This window comes from Phoxinus phoxinus (assembly GCF_949152265.1).
Source record: "Phoxinus phoxinus genome assembly, chromosome: 19".
Classification (NCBI taxonomy): domain Eukaryota; kingdom Metazoa; phylum Chordata; class Actinopteri; order Cypriniformes; family Leuciscidae; genus Phoxinus; species Phoxinus phoxinus.
Genome location: NC_136894.1, coordinates 29,244,595 through 29,270,622, shown reverse-complemented (window position 1 = coordinate 29,270,622; position 26,028 = coordinate 29,244,595). Strand labels below are relative to the sequence as shown.

General features: G+C 37.6%; 1 protein-coding gene across 3 annotated transcripts in view; it reads left to right on the top strand.

Annotated features, from left to right (window-relative positions):
• Positions 1-26,028, top strand: part of hycc1 (hyccin PI4KA lipid kinase complex subunit 1) — a 44,971-nt gene that overhangs the window by 5,355 nt on the left and 13,588 nt on the right. For 2 of the 3 annotated variants that reach the window (XM_079591087.1, XM_079591089.1), the window contains exons 2-7: positions 16,432-16,513; positions 16,598-16,699; positions 20,360-20,539; positions 23,901-23,981; positions 24,055-24,170; positions 25,333-25,428. In XM_079591087.1, coding sequence (XP_079447213.1) covers positions 16,463-16,513; positions 16,598-16,699; positions 20,360-20,539; positions 23,901-23,981; positions 24,055-24,170; positions 25,333-25,428 — 626 coding nt within the window. In that variant the 5' untranslated portion in view covers positions 16,432-16,462. Of the gene's footprint in view, positions 1-4,564; positions 4,701-16,431; positions 16,514-16,597; positions 16,700-20,359; positions 20,540-23,900; positions 23,982-24,054; positions 24,171-25,332; positions 25,429-26,028 lie in introns of those variants that run through there. The other variant, XM_079591088.1, reaches the window with a different exon arrangement.

Below are 26,028 nucleotides of genomic sequence, written 5' to 3'. Positions count from 1 at the left end.
TAATCGCCTAATATATATATATAAATATATAAAAATGCACTGTAAAATAAATAAATATTTAAAGGGGTCATGACATGAGAAACCAAATTTGCCTTGATCTTTTGGTATATAAGAGGTCTTTGTACCATTAAAACGTCCTGCAAGTTTCATAGCTTAAGACGTCCTCCCCATTATAAACGAATCATTTATTTAATCAAGCTCTAAATACAGCTCGTTCTGGATTCATGGTAAGAAGTGACGTCACGGTACGAAGTGACGTACCAGCGTTTGCATATGACCGCCTCCAGCACGAGACAGTTACGCTTTAAGCGCAAGACAACTACGCTCATTTCGTATCGTTGTCGCGCCCGCGCGCTGCGCGCCTCACAAGTGTTCAGTCGACAGACAGCGGTCTGTGTACAGGGAGATTACGACGCCGCAGATGTGCTGTTCCTGGCTGTGGACAAACAACATCTTTGAATACGCTGCGAAAGATCCAGTCGGCAGGGAAAAATGGATGCACTTTATTTTTTGCGGACGTCCCAGTCACGGCAGTGTTAGTTTAAGCGTTTGTTCTATACATTTTAAGGATGACTGTTTTGAGCTTTGCCAGAAAACTGTTGCTCAAAGATAAGTCCGTGCCGTCTATTCTGGGCTCAACAACGACGACGCAAACTGTAAGTAATGTATTTAAAACTTTAAACTACTTTTTAAATACGCTGAAAGATCCAGTCGTCAGGGAAAAATGGATGCACTTTATTTTTTGCGGACGTCCCAGTCACGGCAGTGTTCTATACATTTAAGGATGACTGTTTTGAGGAAAAAATCCCAATATGATGCTTGGCTTTGCCAGAAAACTGTTGCTCAAAGATAAATCCGTGCCGACTCTTCTGGGCTCAATAACGACGACGCAAACTTACTTTTTACCATGGCTAATATAAACACATTTGTATAAGAGAATCTTGAAAATATGTCGCCTTTCTAGTAGGCCTACATGTGATAGAAAATTAAAAATGTTGCTTTATCAATGCAGCATCTTCAAAGATGGCCTGTCTGTGCATGCATTTTTGTCCGTGGTACACCCTATCATTTCATTGGAATTAGTTAAATAATGTTAAACTGTTATGCAACAATAATCCGTTTTCAAGTGTCTCGGGTTAATTTTTTTTTATTAATTCAAAATAGTTTCACTTTCCATGTGGACACGGGCTGATCCAGTCTTCGTTGTTGTGGTGATGGTTCATTTTCCTCTGATTCCGGCTCAAACATAATAAGGTTTTATCATTGCAAGAGCCATCGCTTCGCATGCATCACCCGCTATTAAACAGTTGCGCCGAATCCGCAAACGTTCTGGCTGGGGGCGTTAATAATTGATGCATAGGCACTGACGTTAGCCAATCATAACAGTGGGCGTTAACACTGAACTCTTAAAGGGGAAGCACCCCCAAAACAGACTGTTTGAACCAGAGGATGAGAAACAGGGTGGGAAAAGGTCATAAATCACTACATTTTAAAAGTTTTTTGTAAAAAAAACTATAGTAATACTATAATTGCACCTAAGGGAACATAATAATAACATAAAAAAAACCATGTCATGACCCCTTTAATTAGTTCAAATTGGTCAAAAAATGTATCTGGAAAATATATATATATAAATATATTTAAATTACAAAGTATTTACACAATATAATTACATATATTTAAATTATATGCAATTTAAATTACAAAGTTTTACGTAAGTTTTTGAAACACTTAAAGTTCAGGCAGATATCATCAATAATCAGCAAAGCAGGTTCAAATATGAACGGATGCTAATACTCCCACATTAACCACATTTGTGCTGATAAACCAGATATCTGTCATACTCCGTCTGTCAGCTTCGAGCAGATTATCCCTGTGTGCCGTTCAGACTCTGAGTGATCTGTGTCTTTAAGGGAATGACGCTGGTCTTGGTTTAGTGCAGATGTGGCACGACTGCCGCTGAGTATAACCCGTTTCTCTCTTTGTTGGCTGTCCATTAGTGGTGCACTACTTTGTATAAGCAGAATAAAAGCTTTTCTAAATGGTAGTAAACATAATCAATGTCCTTTTATCCTCCTCCTGATGTTCACGGTGGAGAAATCGTACCTGAACGACCATCACGACACCTCCACATCAAGAGCATCGCAGAGAAACTGTCAAATCAAGTGACAGCTCGCATGCATTTGAGTTTAAAATAGATAAAAGTCCCGACTGTGGCTTTGATGCATTTGAAAACTTGTCAAACATGGATTTGCAATATTGTAATGTCTCTAATGCATGAACTGGGTTTATGGCAACATCTTAGTAATGATACAACATGGCGTTGATGTAAACCATATTTGCTTTATAGTGTTCAATGCATGTGAGATGAGTCATTTGAACTGGTTCAAGAAACGTCTGATGCATATTGCATGGACAAACCGGCCGCTTCAACCTCTTTGAATGGCTTTACTTCATTCCCAGACGCTTTTGTCAGTTGTGAGGTTCATGACATCATATATTTGAAAACTAGTTTGAACGAGAAACAGGTTTTCTGACACCGTAGCAAGTAAACAATTATGGCCTGTTGTGTTTGAAAGAGATTGAGTCGTGACACAGCCGTGAAAATATATGGAGCAGTGTGTGTGTGTGTGTGTGTGTGTGTGTGTGTGTGTGTGTGTGTGTGTGTGTGTGTGTGTGTGTGTGTGTGTGTGTGTGCGCTCAGCAGATAGTTGTTAAAGAGTGTGTGCAACTAATGGAACAAACTTGTGTGGTGATTTGTTTTCTTTTTCTTTCAAAATGGGCTGGTTGAGTTGTCTAAATTGATTGGACATGTTTCTTAATGATGCATTTTGTGTTTTAGTTTAGGGTTTAATTTTTTTTATTTTAAATTATGTGAAAAATACTATAGATTTTACATTTCGTCCATTTATTTTGTTATAATTATGCACTACGGTTTAAAAGTTTGGGGTTGGTAATATTCTGTAACATTTCAGAAAGTCTCTTCTGCACACCAAGGCTACAGTACATGATCAAATAATACACTAAAAACAGTAATATTGTGTGAAATAATTTAATTTCAAATAACTTTTACATTTGAATATACTTTTGTGATCAAAGCTGAATTTTCAGCATCATTACTCCAGTCTTCAGTGTCACATGATCCTTCAGAAATCAGTAAATATGATGATTTGCTGCTCATTTTATTATCAGTGTTGAGAACAAGTGCTTTTCAGATTTTTTTTTTTTAGGGTTTTTTGGTGAACAGAAAGTTAAAAAGACCAGCATTTGTTTGAAATAGAATTTACTGATGAACCGATATAAAAAAAAAATTGTCTGATACCGATAATTCTTTATAATTGAAAGTCGATAACCGATATATTAACCGATAAATCTAAATCCAAGTTTTTATATAATTTTTGAGAGCCTGATTACAAAAATAAGTCACGTCCTAAGCACACAATTATAATGTTCTTCTCATTATAATTTAATGTAGCCGATATGACAGACTTGCGCTGCACATGTTGCACTTTTAACTGGTTTTCCTTTTTTGAAGTGATTCCACTCATATTTTAATCAATTTAAAACCATCATGTTGAACAGTGCGCATCTGAAGTGTCTCAGCTGAATGAAAATACTCTATTTATCGGCTTTAATATATTGGACAATTTTTTTTATCGGGCCGATAACCATAACATACATATATCAGCCGATACCGATATGGTGGCCGATAAATCGTGCATCCCTAAAAATGATGAATTTGTCACATTTTTTAAATTAAATAGACAAATTACCCAAAAATATCAAATCTATCATCATTTACTCGCCCTCATGCAACACAAAATATTAAATTATATGGGTTTGGCATGACATGAGTGTGAGTAAAAGATGACAATTTTCATTTTGTCTTTAATTTAAAGCACTAGTCAACCATGCAGACACATCTATAAAAGGTTACACTTGATTTTAAGACGTCATTGTTAGTGTAATTATATGAAGTACTGAGTAATATTAATTAACTAGCCTACATGACATGTACTTACTATAGGGTTAGGGTTTGGTTGAGGGTTAGTTGCATGTATTTATGCATAATTTGCTGTTATTACTATGGTAAGTACATGTAACATACAGTAAAATAAAGTGTTACCCTATAAAACACTGCACAAAACCTTCCTCGTGAATGTCACGCATCTTGTGGTTCTGTTTCCCTCAATCATTCATCTGTAGCCCATCAGCCCCTGAAGCTCAAAGTCCGTTTCAGACGTGTGTGTGTGTGTGTGTGTGTGTGTGTTTTAATGGGCTCCTCTGCGTCTTCACTCAGGTCTGTGGATTCACTGAGACCGTGTCCTCGGGTTGTTTCTGACGGGTCACTGCGGGTCACGTTTGCACTCAGAGGAATCGTGTCAGATCCTGTTAATTCTTTGCTCGTTTCCCTCCCTCTGAAACCCAGCGGTTGTGAAGTGTGTGTGTGTGTGTTTGGTTTAATTGTTTCAGTGGCATGCGTCTGGCAGCACTGGTCGAAGCAGACTGGGCAGATTTCCCACACACCCCTCCAAAACACAAACCTCCTGCGCTCTGATTGGCCCTCGTGCCGCCCGGGTCTGCGTGGGTGGGTTGGGCTTAGACGGTTTGAAACAGGAAGTGAAGAAACGTTTGTGCAATGAGAAGGAGTCGCTCTGTGGGTGTGCTGGGATATTCCTCAGTCATTCGGACTTCGGACGGTAAGTGCACTCAAAATAAATCATGCCGTCTGTCAGGAGTTATGAGGAATGTTAGTGTCGATGTGTGTGTGTTAATGTTTCGAGTCAGCGTATGTGCGGTCATGTGAGTCACACACACTCAACGGGGGGACTGAAGAGTGTGTGTGTTGACTCGAGTTGTCTGAGTGTTGGGACGTCAAAGTAATCTAGTAGATCTTAATCTTCTCTTATGATTGACAGCTTTGGGTTTCTTCTTGTTAAGAGTCTGTGAAATAGTGCACTTATTGGCAGGCTTCAATGTGGACTCAAATTTAACATGTCTAAACCAAATACAATACAAATGTGTTAAAAAATAAACCTTAAACGGGTGGATGGACATGGGAGTTTATCTCTGAGAACAAGTCAGTGGACTTTTCACATTTTCTCTGCTGATTTTATGGTAAAATTGTTCAAATATGAGCTGATAGTACTACAGTTTTATATATGCGCTATCTGATTTTTTTATTTCATCGCAAAATGTAACTGTTATTGCCCATCTCTTTATGTAAATTTGAATATAAATATGTCCAACTTTATTCACATGCATACAGTATACTCACGTCGGGTGATATAAACTATAAAGCAAATCTCAACTGCATGATTGCTTTTATCACTTTGTAAAATATATTTTCTCTCAGCTCTAATCTGCTTAATGTGACTAAGGCATTAAGATATTATAAACACTAACATAAAGCTGCTTTAAAATGATGTGTATTGTGAAAAGCTCTATACAAATACATTTGAGTTGGTAGATTAAACCATAGTCAGATTATGCAAATGAGAGGGGCGGGGCTTGTAAAGAACTCTGAATCATATGATCAGGTCAAATGGAAACCCGCAAAACTCCCAGATTTCACAAAAGAGAAACGGGCTCGGCAAACACTGAATCTGAGGATAATGTGTGTGTGCTCCTCCCTCTGACTGTGAAACCTGCTCTTGCTGTCAGGGTTCCTGTGGTCGCAGGTTTTCTGAGAATGATATTTGTGATTAAATCCTCTTCGCTGAACATCTATCTTTATGCTCTGTTTCTCTGTTCCTGTTATCGGTCTGAAATGATTTGATCTAGATTGATTGGTTTGAGGTTTCTCTATAAATAAAAATCCACACAGCTCATCTTGCAGAAATCTGGGTTGTGGCCAGCGGGTGATGGATGTTTTTAGATCTGGTCGTCTCGAAACAGACGCCGCTCTTGTTTTAGATCCTGCCACTCATACGTGCCAACAGAGCGTCTGTTTGATCGACGTGTCTTGTGTTACTGTGTGATTGCACTTTTTTTTTTTTTTTTTTGACAAACAATGTGACAAATAATGGTGAAAAACTGTTCACACAGAGTGATACCAATCTTTGTTAATAAATCTTTCCTAATAGAAAACAGCCAGTTTGGCCGTTTATGTGCTTTAGTACATCTTACTAAGATGTAATGGATAATTGGTAACACTTTATTTTACAGTTACATATGTTACATGTACTTACCATAGTAATAACAGTAAATTATGCATAATTACATGCAACTAACCCTCAACCAAATCCTAATCCTACCCTAACCCTGTAGTAAGTACATGTTGTTAATTAGTAATATTACTCGGTACTTAAATATATAATTTATATCAGGGCTGTAAACGATTAATCGCGATTAATCGCATCCAAAATAAAAGTTTGTGTTTACATAATATGTGTGTATTGTATATAATTATTTTGTATATATAAATACACACACAATATATTTAAGAATTTTTTTTAATTTATATATAAAATAGTTCTATTTATATAAAATATATAAAAATATATATGCAGTATATAAATGCAAATATTTCTCATATACATGCATGTGTGTGTGTATTTATATATACTAAATAATTATATTCCCGAGATTAACGCCTAGCAAACTTTGTAGTTTTTTTCACATGCTTTTGCAACAACTAGTAACGTTGCTAAAACTACAACACCACAGCGGATCTAGCTAGACCAGAAACAAAACAACAGGCGCCGCACACACTTGTCACCGCACACACTTGTCGCCGCACACACTTGTTTGGCTTGCGATGCGAACCGGCCAAAGAGTGGACGAGAAGCGCAGCGCCGAGCCGCGTCAGGACAACTCGTATCGCACATCGGACGTGCGCTTTCTCAGTTTATGGCCAGCAATAAAAACGCAGAATGGCGCCGCCGGTGTGTGTACACTCATAGAGAATAATGTGTTCGAATTTTAAATACGAGGCGCTGCGCTTCTCGTCCGGTGTGCGACCCGCTTTAACGTTACGTTTTGAGAGGATGAATGATGAGCGCGAGACGACGAAATGGATGCCAATACGATTCTGAATGGAAAGTTTACTTTTAAAAAGTTGCCAAATGGTTCTATTGACAAGGCCAAAGTGATCTGTGTGTTGTGTCGTTGTGAACTGAGCGATCATCGCAGCACGTCCAGTCTGAAACACCACTCGATGGTCAAGCACACACACAGCTGATGCGTTTCTACGTCGTCAATATCAGTAACGTCACCTCGTCAGTGTTTCTTTCACCCTTTTATTGATGGACAGTGTTACATTGTGTGAGAGATTATTTGCTCCACGTGAGAATGTCAGTGTGGAATTGAACACAGTATATGTTGTTTTCAATAAAAAACATTTGCACAAAGCAAGCCGATCCACTTTTCCATGTTGATAAGAGCATTAAAATGAGAAAAAATAATGGAACAAAAAGAAATCAAGAGACATTTAGAATAGATACAAATGTGCGATTAATCGCGAGTTAACTATGACATTAATGCGATTAATCGCGATTAAATATTTTAATCGTTTGACAGCCCTAATATATATATTATTGGCCTGTCATAACCAATCTAGTCGTTTAGCTCCACTTTTCATGATCCATGTCAGCTCCAGGTTAAAAAAAGAAAATCAAGTTTAATTTCAGTATATTGCAGTGCAGAAGTAAAACTGGTTGCCAGTGGCATTTTAACATCTTACTTTACTCTGGCAGCATCTGTGCAAAATCTGCTGAACTGTCTCTGAATGAATCCTCCGCTGTTGGCGTGTGTGTGATGGCAGGCACCGGTTTACCGTCTGCGGGACGCGTCGAGGGCTCTCATTAACGTCTCTACACCCCGTATTCCTCCCTCAGCTCTCAGTGAGACGCAGCAGGGCACCGTATTTACCTCTCCGTGGGCTTTAATCAGGCGCTCTCAGTTTGAAGCCACCGCGTCTCAGAATCGAGCTCTGATGATATGTTTGTCTTGCTGCTGAGTCTAAAAGACTCATGTTTCCATCACATCAGAGGTGAACGCTGACGTCTGTCGCTGGAGGTCCAGTATTTATTGTTTCCATTATGGAGCAATCCGAGTTTAATGCTCATGTAATGGTCTGATTGAGCTCTCTCGCTCTCCGGTGCGTCTATATACTGTACACTGGCTGGGCTGAAAATATAGATTTCTTCATTTAATGGATTCTCATTTAGATGAACTGATATCGTTTCTAAAATCCCAAGAATCGATCTTATGGTCTATGCTGTTTTCAGTTGATGCATTAACAAAACTTCCCTAAACATTATTAGCAAAATTAAGTCTCGGCTGTCAATTTTAATGTGGCTTTTCAGTTGATGCTTGAACAAATGCGGCTTGACAAGGTTGATGTGGCTCGACAGACAAAGTAAAAGTACCGAGTAAATGTGATGTTTGTTACCTCAATAAATTTAAGGTCATTCCTATTTTATTTTAACATTAAAAACACACTATTTTTACGACTAAAATAACAGTAAAGGGTAAAAAAAAAAACTGAATTCGCAAAAATTAAAACATATTTATAGTGCCCAGCGCCAAAGTTCAGCGGCACGTGAACCAATGATCTCTTCCTCTTTAATACTAGTTATAGTTACAGAAATAAACATGAATGAACATCAGAAGGTATGTTGAAAGATAATGTACAACTTATTGAAATGTATCATCATGTAATTGCCTAATCAATGTTTCAACCGTAGAAAAAATTTCCGGCTTAAGTAATCCCACTAAACTAAATATATAACATTGGCCTAGTGGTTTTTAGATATATTACTGCAAAAATCTCCATCTTGCATGTTAAAATATTCATGCAACAAAATATTATGTGGGCTATGAAACTTTTGTGAAAATGATCAAAAATGCTGGTGGTGGCTGGCAACTTTTTTCAAAAACTCTGGTGGGGAAAAAGTTAATAGTTAGTTAGAAAAATTACTAGTGTAACATTTTGATAAATAATAACCTCTAAGAGAGGAAATTAAATATGTTGCACATGTTGCTTGCCATTAAATAGAGTAGCCAATTCATGATACTTTCTCAAGGTTTTTTTATACCTAAAACACATTGTTGTTAAGAGTAGTTGGCCTTTTATTTATTTCGGTGATTTGTATTGGCCAATACTTCCAGTGAACCCAAAACTCCTGATCGTGATGACGTAATGCGTGGCGTATCTCAGAGATGGTACAAGACGGGCATTTTTGGTTAAAAAGTATATCACTTTTTATTTATTTTTAGAAAATGGCCGATCGTTTCGCCAGATATGACCCGTATTTCTCGACTGGGATCGTGTCGAGACTTTAAAGCTGCATTGAGACTCACATTTGGACCTTTAAACCATTGGTTGCCAATTTCATTGAAGTCCATTATATGGAGAAACATCCTTTATTGTTTTCCTCAAAAACCTTAATTTCTTTTCCACTGAAGAAAGTAAGACATGGACATCTTGGATGACATGGGGTGAGAAATTTATCAGGACATTTTTATTTGAAAGTGAACTAGGCCTACTCGTTTAAAAATGAAGAATATTGTTTGGTAAATCAATCTACTGCATACACCAGTTTCTAGTCGAGTCTGTACGTGAGTCTCTGCAGGACTGGTCCGAGTCTCAGATGGAGATTTCTGTGCTCGTGTTCTGGATCTCCTCTCTCGTCTGAGTCACTGAGTCTTCATGACACATCCTATAAATATGTTCCATCAGCGCGGCGCCGGGTCGCTGGCCCGTTCTTCTGTACTTTTAAGCTCTTGGCAGAGACTATTTTTGGTCTGGCTTTTGTGGATGTGTTCAGAGATGCGATCCGCTTGCTTCTGAACCCTCCAGTCTAGTTTCAAGCAGGTAAACCGGTCCATTTGACTAGATTATGATGAGTTCAGCTCGAGAAATAATCTAAAGCACCTTTTTATTGTTGATTATTAAAGGGGTAGTTCAGCCAAAAAGTTTTTTATGCGACGAAAAACACTAAAGATTATGTTTAGCTAAATGTCCTGGCCAAGTCCTTTGCTCCAAAGAAGCATTAAAAGGGCATGAAGTTCCTTTAAAGTAGTCCAGACTGTACTTGTGCGTGATATTTTAAGTAGGGCTGAATGATTAATGTAAATAAAACTGATGTCACTGTATGGCTTAGTGCAATTATCAAACTGAAAAAAGGCTGCAATTTAATTTAATACATATATGCACATGTATATATGCATTTTACAAACACATTTGTATAATACTATTATTATTATATATTTTTTTATTTTAAAGGGCACCTATTATGGAATTTTGAAATGTACCTTTCATGTAGTGTGTAACATAGATCTAAGTGAACAAAAACATCCTGCAAAGTTTGAAATATGAAAGTGCACCGTATATAAAGTTATTGTCTTTCAAAAGTAAGAGTCGACTCTGAGTCATTTTTATGAATCGTTAGAAGACCGAAGCTTTTTCTCTGACTAGATGACGTCAACTTGTCAAGTTATTTGAATACGATACGCCCACTTATTGCGCTCCAAGGCCAGGGAAAATATCATGGCGACGAGACGCTGTGTTCTGAAGTGCGACTCAAAAGCAAACCTTTTTCATCTGCCCAAGGAGGAGCATTTGAAGACTAAGTGGCTACAATTCATATATACAACTATACCACAGAAGTGTAGTCCGAGCCTTGTGCTTTGTTCACAAAAGAAGACGATTGCTTTATCAACTTAAATGCAATCAAGCTTGGATTCGCGAGCCGCTGATATTGAAGGAAGGTTCAGTTCCAAGTGTATTTGCATCAGCTTCCTCCTCCGTATCACAACCTGTAAGTGTTATTAATAATTGTTGCTTTTATGTTTTATGTAGCATGCTTAATTATTATTTTGTTTGTTGAGTAAGCACCGTTTAGCTTCTAGGTCTTCAATGACAATTATATTGAGATACGTGAAGTGTTTGTCGTTGTTTTCGGAGTTGTCTTAAAGAATAAAGTAATACCTCGTAGTAACGAAACTGCATTTTTTTTTTTTGTAAAAACTTTGTTTATGCATCGGGCTAACGCAAACAAAGACTGATTGTGCTTTTACAATATGAACTCTGGGCTGCTCGCTAACATAACATTACATGCTTTATCTTATTTTTAGTTTTTTACTACAAACTACAAAGCAGTGGACTATAATCATTATTATAACACGATTTAATTGATAAAAGCATCATTGTACTCCGTGTTAAACAATAAGTATTATCTCTGTAAACACTGCTGGGTCATCTGACCAATCAACGCAGATTAGCGTCGCGCAAAGGAGGGGTTTGGAAAAACGAGTCGTTGAACGAATCATTTGGGAGTCGGTGAGCAAATCAGGTAAAAATAAATGCATATTATATGACAACAAAAGTGTTTTTTGACATTGCATGCACGTAAAACTGTTGTTGGGGACTCCCAAAACAACATTAGGAACATTTTAAATGTCATAATAGGTGCCCTTTAAAATGAAATATTACAATATTAATATTTATCTGTTTACTATTTTTAATAACTTGTTATATTTATTATTATTATTAATCCGTTTTTTTGTGCCAAATTTTGCAGCCCTACAAACAAGTACAGAAAACCAGAAACATTTTTATTAGAAAAAACACTTTTCAGTGACTGTTTTTGGGTGAACTGCCCTTTAACTGGTTTCTGTGTCAGGTTTATGATATTTTCTGCTGAAATCTGAGGGTTTTTCTCAGTTCTTGAGCCTGATGTCTGATGATGTGTGATGTCTGATGTCTGATGTCTGATGTGTGGTGGAAGCACCCGCGCTGGACTGAACTTGAGACGCAGGTCTAATGTTAACACTCGGCTTGTGGTTTCAGTGGAGAACTGCTTCCTGTTTCCTGTTGCATGCTTAATTCAGCGAGTGGCATCCAGTTAGCTTGCTGAAGTTGTTGACTCCTTCTCTTGCTACATACGTGTTTTGTATTTGTAATTATTAATTTTGTGTAAATGAGTTCCATCCATCCATTTAACTTTTTCTATCCATCCATCCATCCCACTTTATCCATCCATCCAACTTTATCCATCCATCCATCCATCCATCCATCCCACTTTATCCATCCATCCATCCATCCATCCATCCATCCATCCCACTTTATCCATCCATCCAACTTTATCCATCCATCCATCCATCCATCCATCCATCCATCCATCCATCCCACTTTATCCATCCATCCAACTTTATCCATCCATCCATCCATCTCACTTTATCCATCCATCCAACTTTATCTATCCATCCATCCATCCATCCATCCATCCATCCATCCATCCATCCATCCATCCATCCATCCATCCATCCCACTTTATCCATCCATCCATCCAACTTTATCCATCCATCCATCCATCTCACTTTATCCATCCATCCAACTTTATATATCCATCTATCCATCCATCCATCCATCCATCCATCCATCCATCCATCCATCCATCCCACTTTATCCATCCATCCATCCAACTTTATCCATCCATCCATCCATCTCACTTTATCCATCCATCCATCCATCCATCCCACTTTATCCATCCAACTTTATCCATCCATCCATCCATCTCACTTTATCCATCCATCCATCCATCCCACTTTATCCATCCAACTTTATCCATCCATCCATCCATCCAACTTTATCCATCCATCCATCCATCTCACTTTATCCATCCATCCATCCATCCCACTTTATCCATCCAACTTTATCCATCCATCCATCCATCCAACTTTATCCATCCAACTTTATCCATCCATCCATCATCCCACTTTATCATCCATCTATCCATCTCACTTTATCCATCCATCCATCCATCCATCCATCCATCTATCCATCTCACTTTATCCATCCATCCATCCATCCAACTTTATCCATCCATCCATCCATCTCACTTTATCCATCCATCCATCCATCTCACTTTATCCATCCATCCATCCATCCATCCATCCATCCATCCATCCATCCATCCATCCATCTCACTTTATCCATTCAACTTTATCCATCCATCCATCATCCCACTTTATCCATCCATCTATCCATCTCACTTTATCTATCCATCCATCCATCCATCCATCCATCCATCTATCCATCTCACTTTATCCATCCATCCATCCATCCATCCATCCATCCATCCATCCATCCATCCATCCATCCATCCATCCATCCATCCATCCATCCATCCATCCCACTTTATCCATTCAACTTTATCCATCCATCCATCATCCCACTTTATCCATCCATCTATCCATCTCACTTTATCTATCCATCCATCCATCCATCCATCCATCTATCCATCTCACTTTATCCATCCATCCATCCATCCATCCATCCATCTATCCATCTCACTTTATCCATCCATCCATCCATCCAACTTTATCCATCCATCCATCCATCTCACTTTATCCATCCATCCATCCATCCATCCATCCATCCATCCATCCATCCATCCATCCCACTTTATCCATCCAACTTTATCCATCCATCCATCATCCCACTTTATCCATCCATCTATCCATCTCACTTTATCTATCCATCCATCCATCCATCCATCTATCCATCTCACTTTATCCATCCATCCATCCATCCATCCATCCATCCATCCATCCATCCATCCATCCATCCATCCCACTCTCTCTCTGTATGTCACGAACACGCACTTCGTTTCCCATCTGTTGGCTTCCAGACTAAATTAATCTGTTTGAATCTGGAATACAGTTCTAGGATCAGTCTAGTAACCGATATCGTCCCTCTGGCTCTACGAGGTCAAAGGTCACCCGTATTTAAATTCCTCAGATGACTCGTCAGGTGATAAACGAGGCCTGTTGATTTAATAATTAACCACTCAAACACAAAAACATTTACATTTCTCCTTTCTGCAGCATCAGCTGTTCCTCCTTCCAGAGTCGAGTGTTTAAAACAACACTTCGAGTCCCAGACCGCAGTCCGGGCGCCGTAGAAGGAAATCCTGAAGCGGAAAGCCATTCCTGGCACTGACTGGGGTTAATCCTATAGCTTGTGTTAGGGATAAGACACACACACACACACACACACACACACACACACAGTGCATCAGTTATTAATCCATGACCGGGGAAAGAAGGGGTGATTCAGGCTAATCAATAAAGCCATGAATGAATGAGTGTTTGCTCTCTCTCGCTCTCTCTCTCTCGCTCTCTCTCGCTCTCTCTCGCTCTCTCTCGCTCTCTCTCGCTCTCTCTCGCTCTCTCTCGCTCTCTCTCGCTCTCTCTCGCTCTCTCTCGCTCGCTCTCTCTCTCTGCACTAATTAAAGAGGTTTTTGAGAGCCGCAGACTAATGGCTGTCAGAGACTGAAGGGAGAAACACTGTAAGACGCTGTAGAGGTTTAAACAGAACTGTGTGACTCATGGATGATATGATGAGGGAACGGACAGAATTTTTGGAAAACTGATGACAGTGAGTTTGTGTGTGTGAGAGAGAGAGAGAGAGAGAGACTGTCCTAGTGGATGGAAAGTGAGAGAATTTAGACCATATTGGTATCACCCGATATATGTTCATTTTTAATGTTATCGTTATCGGCCCAATAGGAAAAATGATGCCGATAAACAATGGCGCTGTTCGCCATTCCATGTAGTGGATGGAGAGTGAGAGAATTTAGATATCTTGGGATATCTACCACCATATTGGTATCAGCCGATATATGTTCATTTTTAATGTTATCGTTATCGGCTATTGGTTTTAAATTGCTTGAAATATGATTGGAATCACTTCAAAAAAGGAAAATACGGTTCAGTGCAACATTATAATTGTGTGTTTGGGACATGGCTTTTTATGATGAGACCATATATAAACTTGGATCGGTGCATCCCTATAGATAACACGTCTAATGAATTTTTCGATTAATCTTATGGCAGAAATGAAGATCGCTGCACACATGCCTGTGAAATGTCTTTGGATCGGTCTAAATTCAGCATTTGTTCAACTTTTTTTAGTTTTTCCAATGTGGTTTTGTAAGGATTTTTCTTGATAAAGCTACTTTGAAACTATACATTTTGTGAAAATCACTGTACTAATCAATCAAATTGTATGTGTGTGTGTTTTTACTCTGGTATATCACACACATCTACTTCTAGGGAAATTTTTGGCCACTAAAATATAGCAGTTCAAACACCATTTTCAGCAACACACACGTTTTTTTGAAAGTAGTCTCTTCTGCTCATCAAGGCTGCATTTTTATTTGATAAAAAATATTGTTGTGAAATATTATTACAATTCAAAATAACCATTTTCTTTGTGAATATATCGTAAACTGTAATTTATTCCTGTGATTTCAGCATCATTACTCCAGTCTACAGTGTGATTATTATTGTGCTGCTCAATTTTTGTGTGGAAACTGTGATAAATTAGTTAAATCTTTTAACTCAATTTGTGGGGATCCCTAGAGTAAAACCAGCATCTCTGTGTTTAGTTTTGTCCTTGCGTTACGCGTGTTGAACTGATTTTCCTCACCACATGCCGCGATTTCTCACTTCCCCGTTTGAGCGGGTGAAAGGTTAAAGCCGGAGCAGCGAGACACTGGGTTCATCTTGTGCTAAAGGGTCATTCATTGCACCAAAAATATCATAATTTAGCTCTTCATGACAGTTTTCACTCTCTCTCTGACTCTTTGAATTAAACAGGCTGTTTTTGCTACTATACAGTTAAAATATGTAAATTATTAATGTTTGTCTACAGTGTAGTTCATGCTGTTGTTCAGGATAGCTGAAGTTTCTGAATACTGAATGTTTATTGTATATATAAATATGGGCGGTCATATATTAAGTTAATTATGGTGGCAATAACTTTTTTATTTGTATATTTTTTTAGTTGATCTAAAATTAATATTTTATTTCAGCTTTATGTAAAAAAAAATTAAACTGTTAATAATAACAACATTTAAAGGTAGGGTAGGTAAGAATTGTCTAAATAACTTTTTTTCAAATTGGCTTAAACTGTCTTTATATACCAATACATAATTAAAATGTAAGTACTTTGAAAAAGAGAGTATAAAGATTGAGTGACTATAGTGTATTTAATCTTTAAAAAACACAGCTCATTAATTCCTACCGGGACGAAACAAGTGATTGGCTTGCGCGACTGTCACTCTCCGTCGCCATGACTACCGCCGCTATTACTGGCTCTCCCGTTTTTAGGTGGGAGTGAATGGAATTAATGAGCTGTGTTTATTGAAGATTAAATACACTAGAGTCACTCAGTTTTTTTTATACTCTCTATTTCAGAGTACTTTATTTAATTATGTATTGGTATATAAAGACAGTTTAAACAAATTTGAATAAAAGTTTTTTTAGACAATTCTGACCTACCCTACCTTTAAAGTGTGTCTACACAATTAGTAGTACATCAAGTCTGGTTCTTTAATTTGTAAAAATCCAGAAAAGCAGTGTTTCATGAACCCGGTTGAGTGTTGAGTGTTGACGGCTGTTGCTGCTGTGTCTCAGGTTGAGATCTCCTCACACCAGATGAGGGAAGATGCTGGCCATGGATCAAGGCGTAGTGGAGGAGTGGCTGTCGGAGTATAAGGTACGTCATCTCAGTCTTTCTCTCCTCGTCTGGGTCATTTCTCAGCGTTTGCCGTGCTTTGACCCGTGTGTGTGTGTGTTTCAGACTCTTCCAGAGACGGCCGTCTCCAGCTATGCCGCCTCTCTGAAGGACAAGGGCTCTCTGGTTCCAGCGCTTTACAAAGTTATACGGGAAAATTACAGTGATGTAAGCCAGTTTGTACTCGGACTCTCATTATTTTGTGTGTTTTGATGCTTAATGACATATTCTGGGTTGTGTGCCACTTTTCACCATCCAATCAGTTCCCACTCTTTTTTACTCGAATGCGTTCAATTATGGAGGCAAAATGATTACGATATGCTTTGTGTTGATTTTAACGAGAGCTGAATGATTTCGGGGTAAAAATCGAATTGCACTAATTGGATTTGACACAAATAAAAATTGCAATTGCTGTTTAAAATGTGTTTTTAAGAGTTCTAGGTTTGCTCTGCTTGCATTGAATGTAAAAAACTATTATTATTATTATTAGTGTAAGTAGTAGTAGTAAATAAATTAAAGAAAATAAGAAATAAGATATTAATATTGCAATAATACTTTTGTTTTGTAAAAAAAAAAAAAAAAAGAGTATTTAATGAAAATACTGTTTTATTTTACACTACCTGTAAAATTAATGTCTTAATTTCTTTATTTTCAAACATTAATACAGAAGGTTAAAGAAAAGGGCAACAACAAATTGTGCGGAATAATTTATGCTAGTTCTCGAACAAAAAAATATGAATTTCATGATTTGGGCTGCACAGTTTGACCAAAAAATAATATAGTGACTTGTATATCAATGACTATAAAAAAAAATATGATTGTTTTTTGTAGTAGTAATATTAGTAAATAAAAAATATTAAAGAAGATAAGAAATATTTTAATATTTCAATAATACTATTGTACTGTAAACCTTAAAGATAGAGTATTTGAAAACTAAATAAAGTAGTTTTAAAAACTAAAGTATTGAGCAACTAAAAAGTGATCGGACAAAAAATGTGAGCTACATTTTTACTGATTACAAGTGAAGTTGTATAAACACATTTCCTGATGTTATATACAAACTCTGGGACATCATGTTTATAATATTCTTTTGAAATCAGTTGTGCTCTGTGTTACACAGCTAAAGATGTTTGGTGATGTAACCGTGAGTTATGAACTGTACGGCGCTCGTTTCATTATCACAATCATGCTGACGGTTGTCACGGCAGCGTCAACATTATGATGATGAGTGGCGGAGGTGTTTTCCAGTAGATTGGGTGTGTGTCCTTCAGGCACAACCGTCAGTTTACACCAGCGTCTTGTGTCAGCTCCTCTGTCTGGAAACTGTCCTGCTAATGACGTAATCTTAGAAAAATCTGTAAAAAAAAAAATCTTTTAAAGAACACTTTTTTTTTTACCGCAATCAATAACATATTTTTAGACTTCACAAAAGAAAAAAGTCTGAAAGTTGTAAATAAGAAAAATAACATTTTGTAATTTTTTTTATATTTTTTTGTACACCTTAGAGCTTCACAATTAATCGTTAAAAGTTTGTGATTTTAATTCAAACATCCACACGATCTTATTCCCAAATGACTAAATGTGTCTATTAAATATTTGACAATCATAACATTCAAATGTGTGTTTGAGAGAGCAGTTGTCATGTGTAGATATGAAACCACACAGTATTGTTATTTCTGTGCATCTTGTTTTCTATTCGGTTGAGCTCCTTCAAACTGGTTTTGGCAGGGGAAAAAAAAACATGCGGACGCCTTGTAATCACTTCCAAACTGTCCGACAAATGCAACTGATAGAAGATCACGTTGTAACTAATCATACATTTAAAAGCGAGAGCCGTGTTTGCATGTAGTTCTGTGATCGATCTGCACTGGTTTGAAGTTGAGTAGTCACACAGATATCGGTTTTATGCTTGATTGTAACTTTCGAGTGTCAGGAAACCAGATCCTGAGTCTCTGTTGAAGCGTTACGGTGTTTAATTTCTGAAAATCAGCACCGTCACACACACCATGTCACAGAAATCTGTGTGTTTCTCTCAGTCCTGCAGATGTCTGAACACGGACGCTACGTTTAGAAACGGCATGAAATGTTTTTGATCTGTTTGTAATCTTTCATCAAAATCTAAACACCTGAAGTTACTTTTTCTGCTGATATAACCAAGGCTGTTGTAATACGATAACCAATAATATCATATAACCTCTCTGTAGTGAACCAATCAAATGCCCAATCTACATCATTTCACTCAGAAATGCCACAGTACAGAAGTTGAATGACCTGATATTCCCAAACTTTTTGGTCAGCTGAATCCCTTTGACGTAAAATATTTACTAGAAGAAGGAGAGTTTTAAAGGAACACACCACTTTTTTTGGAAATAGGCTCATTTTCCATCTCCCCTAGAGTTAAACAGTTTTACCGTTTTCGAATCCATTCAGCCGATCTCCGGGTCTGGCGGTAGCACTTTTAGCATAGCTTAGCATAGATCATTAAATCTGATTAGACCGTTAGCATCTCGCTCAAAAAAAATTACCAAAGAGTTTCGATATTTTTCCTATTTAAAACTTGACTCTTCTGTAGTTGCATCGTGTACTAAGACCGACAGAAAATGAAAAGTTGCGATTTTCTAGGCCAATATGGCTAGGAACTATTCTCTCATTCCTGCGTAATAATCAAGGAACTGCTGCCGTACAGCAGCGCAATGATATTACACAGCGCCTGAAAATAGTCCCCAGCTCGGTAACTTCCAACGTGACCGGCACAAAGTTTGTAATATCATTGCGCCGGCTGGTACGGCAGCAGCTCCTTGATTATTACGAAACTCTTTGGTCATTTTTTTGAGAGAGATGCTAACGGTCTAATCAGATTCAATGATCTATGCTAAGCTATGCTAAAAGTGCTACCGCCAGACCCGGAGATCGGCTGAATGAATTCAAAAACGGTAAAACGGTTTAACTCTAGGGGAGTTGTAAAATGAGCCTATTTCCCAAAAAAGTGGTGTGTTCCTTTAAGGTCCTTGCACACTGAGTCTGAAATTTTCATATGCGTTTTTTCGTATTTGTGATTCGGTGGCTCTGGATTATCAAATCACCGTTCAAAATGCTTGCTACGGATGCGAAAAACGCAGAAAATCGAACCCGATCCAAAAAAAAATATGACGGACGGAAGTTTCAGAGGCAGTGTGTAAGAGTTATTGACTTAACGTGAGGTCGTATTTATTTTTTAACGTGCACAAATTTGGGACGCTAATTTTGGACTCGGTGTGCAAGGGCCTTTAGGGTGTTCACACCGTTTGTGCGGTTCATTTGATTTAGTCCCAGTTCGCTTTTAGAAACATTTGGTTCGCCCCCAGGTGTCTGGCTCAGTATATGTCATAAACCCCGCCCCCTCTCCATGTAATTTAATGGGACGTGAGCCAAAAAAAAACAATCAAATTACACTTCAAACTTTTTTTTACAAAGATGGTTTCTATCATTTTAGGCAGTTTTCATCACGCTGATGTAATTTTAAGTGTTCCTTTTTTTAAATAAATGTGTTTTTAGTTAGTTACTCGCTTTAAAACGGGGGTGTGGCCTCATGATTGACAGCTTCTCTGAGTGATTGACAGCTTCTCTGAGTGAAGTAGTCAGAGAGGGACCAGCAGGCTTTTATCCGGATATGATATGTGATTAGTAGTTGTATTTGCCTTATTTTAACAAGCCTTCAGTTGTACTACAATCAGCAGACATCAAAACTGGAGCAGTCAGGCTACTTAAAAAGTAGTTTAGTGATTCATTAAGAGAGATTTTAGTATTTTCTGCACTGATTTGTAACCGTAATGCATTTCTGCCTCTCAGCTGCTGGAGCCGGTGTGTCATCAGCTGTTCGAGTTTTACCGCAGCGGCGAGCCGCGTCTCCAGCGCTTTACTCTGCAGTTCCTGCCGGAGCTGGTGTGGAGTTACCTGTCCGTCACGGCCTGCCGAGACCCGCACTGCAGCGGCTGCATAGAGGCGCTTCTGCTCGGCATATACAACCTGGTCAGTGCCCTCCTAAACCAATGCATGTTTCACACAGAAACTTCACCCAAAAATGAAAACTGTCAGTAATTACTCGCCCTCATGTTGTTCAACCACGTTACACTTTCGTTCATCTTCTGAACAAATGAAGATATTTTTGATTAAATCTGAGAGCTAGCTCACTCCTCCATAGGCTTCTATTGTACCGTATTTTCCGGACTATAAGTCGCACTTTTTTTCATAGTTCGGCTGGTCCTGCGACTTATAGTCAGGTGCGACTTATATATCAAAATTAATTCTGACTGAGATAAACCAAGAGAAAACATTACCGTCTACAGCCGCGAGAGGGCGCTCTAGTTAGCGGAGTTGTTCAGAAGCGACACCGAGGAAGAACTTAATGTATTCAGTGTTGAGGAATGAGATCGGGAGCTTGGAGAACTTGCTGACCGGTAACTTGTTGGACTCGCTGACCGGTAACTTGTTGGACTCGCTGGCTAATGTTAGTTTAGCATATTCAGCTTCAGGTATATGTTCTTTATGCTATTGTGGAGCTGAATAACTGTTAATGTGTTACGCTAACACACTGGACACTATTCAGCTGTTGTTCTGTGTGCTGTTGTGGAGCTGAATAACTGTTAATGTGTTACACACACCGGACACCTTCAGCCTGTTGTTCTGTGTGCTGTTGTGGAGCTGAATAACTCGCCTTTCCAGATTAAATGTCTGTCCTTGGTCTTGGATTTTGTGAAATAAATTTCTAAATAAAATTTTAATAAAAAAATGTTTTCGACTTATAGTCCAGTGTGACTTATATATGTTTTTTCCTCTTCATGACGCATTTTTTGACTGATGCGACTTATAATCCGTAAATTACGGTAATTCAAACTTGCCGACCCAGAAAGTAGTGTAACAGCGCAGCGCTTCTGTGTTGTACGTCAGAACGTAGGCTCACTATTGGCCAGCATCACACACATGACCAACGTCGGCCAATCGTGAGCCTACGTTCTGACGTACAACACAGAAGCGTTGCGCTGATACACTACGTGAACTCACTCAGGGCGCTTTCACACTAGCACTTTTGGTGCGTGCCCGGGTTCGAATGACGTCAGAGTTTGGATAATGTGAACGCTATCTTCCGAACTCGGGTTCGCACACGTGAACCGTACTCGAGTCCGCTTAAAAAGGGTGGTCTGGGGTACGGTTCATGTGAACTCCAGTACGGTTCGCTGCTGATATGAACGCAATCGTACCAAATCGCGGAAGTGAACCGCTATCGATGACGTATAATATATAATGTGGTCGACAGGACAGTCGTCAGTGCGCGTGTGTGTGTCACACATTCTGGGACATCAGGGAGTTATATTATATTACATCTTGTGAAAAGGTCAGCTTTAATGATCAGTCATTTTATTGATTTGACTGCAATTTGATTATTGATTTGATCTGTGTTGTATAAAGGGCTTTAGAAATAAAGGTTACTTGACACCGATTCCTCATTCACTCCCTGAAAATCACATCACAAAATGGTGTTGTAAATGTCGGCCGGACAGCAACTTCCTCGTGAACTTTAGCTCAGATTTAATCAGGAAGTGATGTTTTCCAGCGGGCTGTGAGAGGGGAAGCCAGGCTGTCAGCGAGGTCGGTGGTCTTTCATGGGTTTTACGCCTCCCTCCTCACTTCACCCTGAATACCAGAGTAGGTCATCTGTCAATCACATGCCATCGGGGTGTCAGGGAGCGCTTAATCACCCTGGCGCGGTCGGCTCTGAAGTCGACGGGGACGGCAGCAGGACGGTGGGCGTCCTGTTTTAGAGACTAACACACACTGAAATCTCACTCGATCTGGTTTGTCTTTACACCTGAAGAACTCCTGAGTCTTGAACAGCAAGAACAGTTTCATCGCGAAATCTCGTCACGTGTGTTTGAACACACTCTTGACACATTGATCATCACTGGTGGAGAGTAACCAGCTCAGTGTTGAACTTCATACCAACTTAACTACTTCTTTTTTTTGTGTGTGTTGACAGTAGCTCTGTTGTTTTTAGAGCAGCTTTTCCAGTTACAAGATACTTTTTACATCAAATGACAAATTGCTTTATCATGGTCTTTTGTTGCCGTTACGCAAGCACAGCTTTACAGAAACTGGATCAAGTGCACTAGAATCTCAGTCCCAGTTTTAAACGACCTCAAAACATTGTTTGTTTCACATACAAATATTGCAAAAGCATCAATACATATAAAAAAAAAAGTGATGAAGAATGTAATTTTAGAAATTCAGCTTCTTTTTTTTGTGTAACAGGAAAAACAATATACAGGTGAAACTGGTAAAATTATAATATCGTGCAAAAGTTCATTTATTTCAGTAATTCAACTTAAAAGGTGAAACTAATATATTATATAGACTCATTACATGCAAAGTGAGATATTTCAAGCCTTTATTTGTTATAGTTTTGATGATTATGGCTTACAGCTTATTAAAGCCCCAAATTCAAAATTAGAATATTGTGAAAAGGTTTTAATAAGCTGTAAGCCATAATCATCAAAATTATAACAAATAAAGGCTTGAAATATCTCACTTTGCATGTAATGAGTCTATATAATATATTAGTTTCACCTGTATACACATTTGATTTTTTGGGGGAATATTTATGTAATTTGTATTATATTTTTCCTTAATTATATAAATAATTTTTTGGGGAAATATTTATGTAATATAAATACATTTTCTATATTTTTAAAAAATATAAAAATCAAATAGATAAATATTAAAAATGATCTACATTATCTTATTTTTTTTGTAAAATGCTGCTTCTTATCTCAATGTATTTTATTAATATTAGATGCGATTTAATTGAAATAAAACGGTCACTTTTGGCCGTTGCAGATTTCGTTTTATTTTACAACAAAGACAGGAAGCTTTTTTCTTTTTTCAGTGCTAATGCAACAAAATTAAAATGCAGAAGGAAATGCATTAGATGTGTAATTGATGCTTTGTCTGTGTGGTTTATTACTCTGCCAAAGAGACTGATGGGAAATGTTTTAAAAGCCTGTTGTTTCATAAACTTGCTCATGAGTGTTTTCTGGCAAGCTTTTATTGCTATTCTTCATCAACCGCACACAAAACACAAAAAAAATAAAATAAAAAATATTCCCATGCTAAATGAACTCATCTACATGAAATATGATTATTCATTAGATGACTTGAAAGCAGTGTAATTTAGGTTATGGCCATGTATATATTCAATATGGAAACAATATATATTTATAGTTATTGTCATTATAACGCTGTATGTTTGTTTACATGTTCCCTCACACACGTTCATGTCTCTGAATCATCCGATCCGTCCTCATTATTATTATTATTATGATCATGTTTATTTCAGGAAATCGTTGATAAAGACGGGCAGAGTAAAGTGCTGTCGTTCACCATCCCTTCCTTATCCAAGCCATCGGTTTACCATGAGGTGAGTGAGTCAAGCGCCCCGATCGTGATCCTCCGATGTTCTGCTTCTGACCGTCTCTGTGTCCCGCCTGCAGCCGTCCTCGTTCGGCTCGCTGGCCTTGACGGAAGGAGCCTTAGCCAATCACGGCTTGAGTCGAGTGGTTTACAGCGGCCCGCACCTGCAGCGAGAGACCTTCACAGCGCAGAACAGGTGTGCGCCGCCGCATCAAATATTCATATTGCACTCCATGCTTTTACTTTACTCATCCATTTTTAATCAGCAAATTTGTGCTGGCTGTGTGTGTTTGGGGGGTTTAAGTGGATTTAACCCTTTATATTGGCACCATTATATGTTTAAAACAGTAATATCCTATACTAAACCTAAACCAATCTTGACAAACTATATATCATTTGAAAGCTTACAATCTCTAGTTGTCATTTTTGGTGACTGATTTTTAAAATACATTGCAGAGGAGTCGTAATTTATTAATTTGCAGCAAGAATATGTTCATACTCCTAAGGCGTGTTCAGACCTTTATTTTGAAATAGTGATGAACATGAAAAATCATGAAAGAATGGTTGAAACCTCAGTTTGTTGTCATGCCAAGAGTTCAGAAGATAGCATACATTCAATTGTTTTAGAAAAAAAGGTCTGAAAATGTTTTAAATATAAAGAAAAAACTAATAGATTCAGCATTAGTGATGTGGCAGCGAGCTATAATGCACATACATGTTAATTTTGTGTTTCTTAGAGGTTGAATTCATTTCAAAATCTGCCAAACTTCCAATACTACTTCTGAATAGGATGTTTACTTCATAAATTGTATGAAAATTGTAAAAATAATGGTTCAGATCACTCAAACAACATATGGAAATGGAGGCGCCCTTATATGTCCAGTAATGTCAACTAGTGGAGAAGTGTGGTACTGCGCCCAAACTAAATCTCGCTGATAGCTTATTTTTTGAGATATCACCCTAAAATTTGAAACACAACTTGTTCCGATTTTTGCCTTTGATTTTTTTGCAGTTTAAGAGTCCACCAGGTTTTGAAAATATATATTTTATATAAAATATGAATAATACAATTTTTAACGTTGTACATTTTCATAAACTCAAACTTCTAGAACTTTTTTTCTGTTTTAACTTTCTTCATTTATTTCACTTCTACAAATGTCTTCTTAAAAACAAGACCAATCTTACATCTATTATTCCAAAGCATTCTTGAATTACAACCATTTAAGTTCAGAATGTGCATTTTCATGTCTATTAGAAAAAAGCGGGCGCTTGATAAGGGGTTAATTATGTATTTCTGCTTTAATTTAATTTGATGATGATGATGATGATGATGATGATGGTGGTCATGTGTTTTGCAGGTTTGAAGTCCTGACGTTTCTGCTGCTGTGTTATAATGCGGCTCTGAGCTACATGACCAGTTCATCCCTGCAGTCTCTGTGTCAGCTCAGCTCCAGGTTTGACATACGACACACTCCTTAAACACACACAGCATTCAGTCAGGTTTGTCTTATGAAAGGCTTGTGATGGACTGAGACATGGGCACAGATCTGGGTAGGAATGCGTCTGAAATGTCCCCATATACTTTTGAGCAATTTGCTTAACACCAACATTTTGAGTGTGATCAAGATTATTTGATTCTCTGCTTTAATTGCCAGGTTAATAATTTTTCTGATATTTGATATTCACACGAAATATCAACATTGGCCAATCTCAATTTAGCTGATTAAAAATAAATTAATCCCTTTTTTATCAGTTTCCAAATTATTTAAATAATAATGACGTATCCATTACCATTACCAATTTTTTGTATTTTAACTTTTATTCATTTAAAATTATGAATTTTATTTAGTTAAATAATTTCACTTATTTATTTATTATCCATTGCCAATGCTGTTTTTAAATGTATATTGGATATAAATAATGCATTTAAATAAATTAAATGAATAAATAAATATGTGTTTATTCATTTATTTATTTAAATGCATTATTTAAATATATCATATTATGATTATTAAATCATATATTAAATATTTTATTTTTAATAAATACATCTG